At 40.5% G+C, this 8,294-nt stretch overlaps 1 protein-coding gene across 1 annotated transcript in view; it reads left to right on the forward strand.

Annotated features, from left to right (window-relative positions):
• Positions 1 to 4,685, forward strand: part of LOC140463801 (growth factor receptor-bound protein 2) — a 137,637-nt gene extending 132,952 nt beyond the window's left edge. Inside the window, exon 5 of the mRNA XM_072558132.1 lies at positions 237 to 4,685. Coding sequence (XP_072414233.1) covers positions 237 to 422 — 186 coding nt within the window. The 3' untranslated portion in view covers positions 423 to 4,685. The remainder of the gene's footprint in view (positions 1 to 236) is intronic.
• The last annotated feature ends 3,609 nt before the right edge of the window (positions 4,686 to 8,294 follow it).

The following is an 8,294-nucleotide window of genomic DNA, read 5'->3' on the forward strand; positions in this document are numbered from 1 at the left end:
TTGGAAGTACTGGTTAGGAGTCTTTACAGGAATGTGGTCCCCACACGGGGTCTTAGTTGAACAGGGATTTGCCTCTTGAGTGTTGTTGTGGCTGCAGCCCATAAAAAGCAAAGAACCCTAAATTTCAGGGTTCAGTGGGTTACCACACGGTATTTGGGAGATGGCAATGTAGGCTGAGACATCCTGCCTATCTGTTTAATTGCATCTTTGCTCTTTCTCTCCTCACCCTCGAACAGCAACCCACATACGTGCAGGCACTCTTCGATTTTGACCCTCAGGAGGAAGGTGAACTCGGATTCCGTCGCGGTGACTTCATCCAGGTTCTTGACAACTCTGACCCCAACTGGTGGAAAGGCAGTTGCCACGGGCAGTCGGGAATGTTCCCTCGTAATTATGTTACCCCAGTCAACAGAAACATCTGATGGACAGCAGTGCTGATAGCTGAGAGCAGTCGCAGCTCCTCCGTGAACTCCGCAGTCTGTACGGAACTTCAAACTAGAGCCAAAATCAATTCTGTGGGAGGGGGAACAGAAACTCTGAGTGGTTTCACCCCTCAGTTTCTGCAGCTGCTTCTCCCGCCCACCGAACCCCCTCCCTCTCTCCTCTCTCTCCTTTGTCAGTCACTGCATGGGTTATAAATTCCATTACTCTAATCCTGTTGTAGAATTTCAATGTTTTTTTCTCTATGCAAATATTGAATAATCTTATCAGAGATGTAACACAGACCAGAGGTTCATAACAATCCTCACCTCCGGTCTTTTTAAAAGGAAAAAAGAATAATTCTTGGCCTTGTGCGTTCCAGACACACAATTCCTGCTTTATTTTCTCCTCTTGTTTTTGTACAAATTATGTTAATTTAGCTTGTCCTTTGAAATAAACCTAAAGTTTCCTTCAGCAGCTAGCAGCTTTAGGAGTCATGTATAAATTGTCAAGATGACTTATAATTTTAAGAAATGACTTGAGGGCTTTTATGGGCAGCATGTTCTAGGAGCTTTTACAGGAGGTTGGGCTTCTCATGGTCTTAAAGGTGTGTGGCTGTGCACTTTCTGAATTCTATCATAGTGCCTTTGATTTTTTTTTGTTTAATGTATCAACACAGACTCTGGCTGATAACCTTGAGCTGCAAGCAGTGGCTAGTTTAGAGATTATGCTGAGGAGTCACTGGTCTTCTATCCCAGACGTGGGTGGTGGATTTGAATATGAGATTATATGAGAATCGAGAGTTTTTTTGTGTGTTCTCATTCACTGCAAAGCACCCTCCTGTCCCCTTCACTTTTCACTACAAGTTGGGGCTCTGATTGAGTGATGCAGCATCTCCTGTCGATAAACTGTGTTGCATTTATCAATCATGGATGTGCTAATGTTTCAGACCCTTGGTACCACTGGAAGGGATTCTATAACTGCACATTGAAGGTGGCAGGTCAGCTCACAATGGGGATGATTCCTCAGCTTCCTGTGGTCACATTCGCTCTACTGAGACATTGGGTCAAATATTTATTTCTTCACATCAGTCGCATTCCAAATTGTTTTTACAACATTTGACCTGGCTCATTCCTCCAGCCAGGTTTGTATTAATATAAAACAGCAGTGGTTCTGTTGTGTTACTGAAGAGAGAGCACAGTTTCTTCCCACACACCCTGGACAATAGGAGTTTGATTTTTATTTTGAATGGAACACATTTTATGGCGACATAACTGAGAAATGCTAATTCTTTTGAACTTTTTCAAAGCTGTCCTGCTGCTTTTACTAAACTTGCTTTTCTTGTTTCAATTGAGCATTGTAATAACTAGTCTGTTTATTGGGCAATATTGATTCAAATGAAAGAGAGCATGTGACTGTTCAACTGATCACTGTGATTAGTTGAAACTGAACTAAGATGACAAATTATCACTCTTTAGGACTGGTCAGTTGCCATAATTCCATGGATACAATGTCATTTCTGACCGTTTGCACTTGGTGAGCCCAGCCAGTTTGGCTTGCCAAGACAGCCTTGTGTTTTGAGATGTTGGATGTTCTTAGTTGTGTACGCAACACTTCCTGCTCTCTGTCATATGGTGCTCAAGCATAGTGACACTAGGTTGTATGTCAGAGATCACCCGTTGTCGAATTCTAGCAGGGGAATATCTTGCTCTGGTGAGATGGAGGTGAAGGACAGGCCAAATGGAAACAGTCATCCTTCATAAGGAGACCTGTCTCAGCTGACTGCATCAGTGTTGCTGATGGAATCTTTATATAGAGTTGGGAGGGTTACAAGTATAGTACTTTTAACACAGAAGTGTAAGAAATGTAGATAAGAATAAATTGTGTGTTTAGGATCAATGGATGCCAGAATTTACCAGCCCAGGGATAGAGAAATGTTCAGAGGCCTCTCAGAATACAAGTCAAAGGCTGCTGCTGCCAACAATAAATAATTGGTAAGGTAGAGGTGCAGAGTATTACTATGGCTTTTGACCATATCCAGTCGTTATTGCTAATGGCACAAACAGTGTCCTCACAGAAACACAATGAGGATTAGGATCTGAATGTCTCCAATCAGCAATTGAGAAGGCCAGAAATGAAGACCAATCCTTCAGAATCTTTCACAAATGGTTGAAGAACAGAAGTTCCCAGATCAAAGTGTGCAAGAGAATTTGAATAAAGGCAAAAATTTGGAAGGGTAGTAATCATGCAGATAACAAATTCCTGGATATGCATAGAGACAAGCCCCAATGCAGGATGGATGGGAACTAAAGCCAATTGTTCTGCTACATTATTACTGGGGTTCCTGTGTGGTTAACTATGGACTCTTTCTCACCACCCCATTCTATCTCCCATAGCATGCCTATAAGTAATGTTGTACATTGACAGGAAAATATGTCATGAAATACCATTTGTTTTGTTTATTGCGGTTCAATTTCTATTCAGTGCTGCTGATGTGCCCAGCTAGAAGCACCATGAATGTGCTAAGTACATGGGCAAGGTGACATTGGTTCAGTACTAGTACAATCCAGTCTCTTGTGTGTTCTTATAATTGGTTGGCATATTCCTTATTCCTATAGGGAAGTCATCATTATGAACTACACTGATTTATCGACAGTTTGATAATGACTTGTATCATTCAGGGAATAAGAAATAGACATGGTACAATGTTGTACAGAGTTCTCAAGCATAACGTCTGGAAACACATAACTGGCACTGATTTTATTCGATGAGTCACCTTATCTGTGAGTGGAGACCAGAACTGGGTAATGGAGTGCATGTGTTGAGTTATACTGAATCTGGCTAATATCAAAACAGCTCTATGTTTGATCCACGGGTCGAGTCTGTTATTCTGTCCTTTCACTTCTGGGAGTTGGCTTCAGATTTAGTCTGAATTGGTGCATTGTAAAGGTGTAATGTTACAACAGACTTTGGGTAACATGACTGAATGCAGAAAACTATTTGTAAACTGGCACACATTCATATTGTCACAGGATTATGCCTGCTGTGGAAATGTGATGTACCTGAGCACCGCCTCCATTGTGGCTATCTGAGAGAGACTTGCAAGTGTTTTGTTTCCTAGCTTGCAACTTTTAAACCTGTTCCAACAAACATTCTGCAAAATAATCGATCCCAGAATCAGATATATCCTTTTAATGCAGCCGTTGTAATATACATAGTTCTCTTATATGAATATTTAATTTTTTTGCTGCATATTGGGTGTGTAACAGAACATCCAACACTCTAGTCTAGATAAGCATATTCTGGTACAAATATCCTATTCCTGGCTTGGGGGAGGGAAATTGCCCATCAGTTGATACACTTCAACCTTGTGTAAGGCACTTTGTGTGATTTCAACTTCTCTTCAAATTTCTTTAATGATTTACCAGCAAATAGGCTGTATTCCCCAGTGTTAAACAATGACAGAGCTGACTCACCAGTGCTTATACCCGTGTTATAATATCATACCTGCATGCACCAGTACTGAACCCAGTGTTACATAATGTCAGAACTGCACTATCACAACTGTACCTGGTGTTATACAGTGAAAGATGTGCATACACCGGTACTGTTCCCTAAGATCAGTGATTTTAACCACATTTGTTAAGATGCTCTAATTTTACTGCTAGCTGTTTTCAAAGTTTGTATAGTGGTCAACACTTCATGGCACCATAACCACATAGAAATGCTAGTGAAGAACAATACACACACTTGACAGTTTATGGCAGCGAGTTTGCAAAGTGAATTGTGCACACAGAAGAAGTGTCATATACTTGTACCTGATTCTGCCCACTTGTCTTGAGTTCAGATCAAGTTCAGATGTAGACAGTACTGGGTGCCCAGGACATTTGACTGTTCTGTGGTTTGTTCTGAAATGGTATATTGGTTCCTGGAGTCCATTACTGTTGTTGAAATTTAATTTCCTTAGGTTTATTTTCTGCCTTATGCTGCGAAAATGCAAAGAAATGATGAAGTGAGTGATTTTAGCTTTCCTCTGGACACTGTCACCTGAACTATTGGACTGTGCAAAAGAGTATTCAGCACCTGGACCATTTGATTGTTTACTTTTTGGAATTGGTATATATCATAAGCCTTGCAGACATTTCATGTATATATTAAAAATCAATGTTAAATGGAAAGGCCTGTGTACTTATCCCTTGATTCTCAATGCATTTGGTAGATAGAAATTAACTGTGAATAATAAAATGCTGTGTATTCTTCATGAAGCAATTTGACTTTCTTTCATTGGTGTGTCCTCATTTTGTGACCCCCCCCCCCCCTTCCTTCCCTCCATTAGTAGCACACAAAGACAGCAGTATGTACCATGCTTCAACACACTCTGCAGTAACTCACCAAAGTTACCTAAGCAGCACCTTCCAATGTTGCATTTAGAAGGACATTTAGAATACCACCTTCAGGTTCCCCTCCAAACCACTCACCACCCTACCTTGGAAATAGATCACTGTTCCTGAGTGTTTTTGGATTCAAGTCCTGACAGTCCCTTCCTCACAACATTGTTGGATAATTATACTGGAGTCACTCGAGTGGTTGAAGAAGGCAGCTCTCCACCTCCCTGAGGTAAGTGGGGATGGACTGTAAATACAGGCCAAGCCAATGACACCAAAAATGAATGACATAGGTTGGTGTCTCCATCTGTTTACGCTGTGCCTGCAGTGTGGAAATCATTAATCAAACTCTGCTGAACTCCATATTGATGCATTTCAACCATAGCCTATGAAGTGAATGTTGATTTGAACAATGATATAATTTAAGAGAAAGGTTTGTTTTATTTTCGGTGAATGCTCCACTTCATTGAACTCCATCTGCCATTCCAATCTGGATAAATGGAAGGCATTGCATTTTGGTACAACAGATAAGGGTAGGGCTCATGTAATTAATGGTAGGGCCTTGGGTGGTGTTGTAGAACAGAGGGACCTAGAGGTGCAGCTACATCAGTCTTTGAAGCTTGCATTACATATAGACAGGCTGGTTAAAAAGGTATTTGACACACTTGCCTTCATTTCTCAGTCCTTTGAGTATAGGAGTTGGGAAGTCTTGTTGAGTTTGTACAGGACTTTGATGAGGCCTACTGGAAAACCATGTTTAGTTTTGGTTGCCAAGTTAAAGGAAGGATATTAAACTGGAGGGGGTTGAGAAGAGATTTACAGGAATGTTGTCAGCAATGAAAGGTTTGAGTTATAAAGAAAGACTGGATAGGCTGGGACCTTTTTCACTGTAGGGAAGAGGTTGAGAGGCAACCTTGCAGAAGTTTGTAAGATAATGAGTATAGACCAAGTTAATGGTGGTAGTCTTTTCCCTAGGATGGGGTTTCAAGACTGGCGGGCATATGTTTACGGTGAGAGGAGAAAGATTTAAAACTGATGAAGTTTTTTCCACAGAGGGTAGTTTACATGTGGGATGAACTTCCTAAGGAAGTGGTGGATGTGGGTACAATTATAACCTATAAAAGACATATGGCTAAGTACATGAATAGGAAAGGTTTGGAGCGATATGGGCCGGGCTCAGGGGCTAGTTTAATTTAGGATTATATTTAGAATGGACTAGTTGGTCTGAAGCGTCTGTTTCCATGCTGTACAATTCTGTAAGGATGGAACCTCCAAATCTACCACAATGTGGTCAGCCTACTAATCTGTATTCAATCAGGATACTTCAGTGAATGTGCAAGGTTTTACTCGAAGTATTATTGTCAAGTGTCTGATTATTGTCAATTATTGTATGCTCTCTCTCATATATATATTTTGGATGTTGCACTAATAGTGTGAATCTTAAGTAGTAATTTGTTTTGTGTTTTCATGGTCTGGATGTCACAGGCAAGATCGGCATTTATTTCTCTTCCTTTGTTGCCCTTGTACTGTTGTCTTGATCAGCTGCTGTCCATGTCCATAATGCCATTGTGGAGGGAATTACAGGATTTTGACCCAGCAGTACTGCAGGAATAGTTAGATAGTTCCTGGTTAGAATGATGTGTGACTTTATAATAAATAGTCATTCATGTTAAATAAAGGAACCTGATCAGTGTTTTGGGGTAATTTGATTTGAACAGGTAGACAAGGACTGTGAGATTTGATTTAATCTTTAACTTTTGTAGCAATCCCGAAAGCAGAGAGGCCTGAAAATCGGTCACGTTGTCAAGTGGTCGGAATGTGTCCAAATGTAGTGTGAATAGATGGGCCCAAACATTGATCCTGTGGAACTCCATTTGTCACCACCTTCCATTCTGAAAGCAATCCTGTCTGCTAACTAATTCCCAATCTATATCAGTATATTATGCTCAAACCTATATACTTTAAATTTGCACATTTGCAAGAATTTACTTTACATCCCTTAACAGTCTGACAGAAATAGAAAAACTGATAGGAAGTGTAGAAGTAATGGGGTAGTGATAGAAGATTTGAACTTCCCAATGTCAAATGGCGGTAATCATCATGTTAAAAGTTTTAGGGCAGCGAAATTCTTAAATTGCATCCAGGACAGCTTCTTAAACCAACACTTGGAAAGCCCTACGAGGTAATGAAGGTGAGCAAGTGGTTAAAGTGGGGGAGCATTTTGCAGGCAGCAGTCATAACTCTCTTAGATTGAAAACTGTTAGGAAAAAGATGTGGCTTGGTCTGAAAGTTCTCAACTGGGATGAGATCTATTTTAGTAAGATCAAATATGATTTAGCCACAGTGGACTGGCAGCAGATACTTTCAGGTAAATCTCTCTCCGAGCAGTTGGATGCTTTCAAGAAGGCAATTAGAGTGTAGGGTCAACATGTTTCAATAAGGACCAAGTGTGGGGTTTGATATCTTGTGAACTCTGGATATCAAGGGATAAACAGAATTGGATTTAAGAGAGAGGATTTTGGAAGGTACCAAATGTTATGGACCAGGCCAAACCCCCTCAAACCATTTCAAGAAAGTAGCCCAGACCCCATCTTTGCTAGTTGTTTTAAGCAGGTGCAAGTGGATATTCCAGGAGTGATGCAGCTGGCCCAACCACTTAGTTTTAAACAAAACAGAAGTTATTTGCAAGGTTATGAAATGAAACACAAACAAAAGAGAACAAAGTGTAGAATAACTTGACCTATCTGAAAATCCAACGGATTGTTCCAACTTAATGATTCCAACTTCGTGCAACAATCCACTTGGCAAAGAAGGTAAAATCAAACACCAGGTCTTATAGGAGAGAGAGATGGTGGAGAGATTCAGCATGGAACACCTTCCATGGAACTATTTCTTTGATCAGCAGCCTTAAAAAAAAAACCGACTGCTTGCTCAAACCAATCCAAATGAAACCAGAACTGGGAGAACTGACCGCTCCCCTTTCACAGTTCAAGTGCTTGTTTAAAAACTTAACAGTTTCTTCAAGTAGATACACTCGACATTTCGGAATCTGCATCTTTACAACCTTTGTGAAAAAATGATAAGGACAACATGACCTTGTTAAAGGAGCAGCTTCGTCACGAGGGTTCAAAACGAGAAATCCTAGAGGAGATCAGAATGTGCAAGAAGAAACGTAAAGATTAGGAGAGCTAAAGGGGGATACAAAAAGATACTGGCAGGTAAAATAAAAGAAAAATCCTAAATTGCTTTACAGATACATTATTGGTAAAAGGAGAACAAGGGAAAAGGTAGAGCCTGTTGAGGACAACATGGATAATTTGTGCATGGAGTCAGAGGATATAGATAGGGTTCTAAATGAATTATTTGGGTTGGTGTTGATGAGATGATACTATTGCTTCTGGAGGTTTATTTTGGTCAGTTTTCTTTTGAAGAGAGGTTTTGAGCCATGGATGCTGAGCTGTCTCCTCCCAAGTCAATAAAGTAAGCAAC

The sequence above is a fragment of the Chiloscyllium punctatum genome, chromosome 39, assembly GCF_047496795.1.
Source record: "Chiloscyllium punctatum isolate Juve2018m chromosome 39, sChiPun1.3, whole genome shotgun sequence".
Taxonomy (NCBI): Eukaryota; Metazoa; Chordata; class Chondrichthyes; order Orectolobiformes; family Hemiscylliidae; genus Chiloscyllium; species Chiloscyllium punctatum.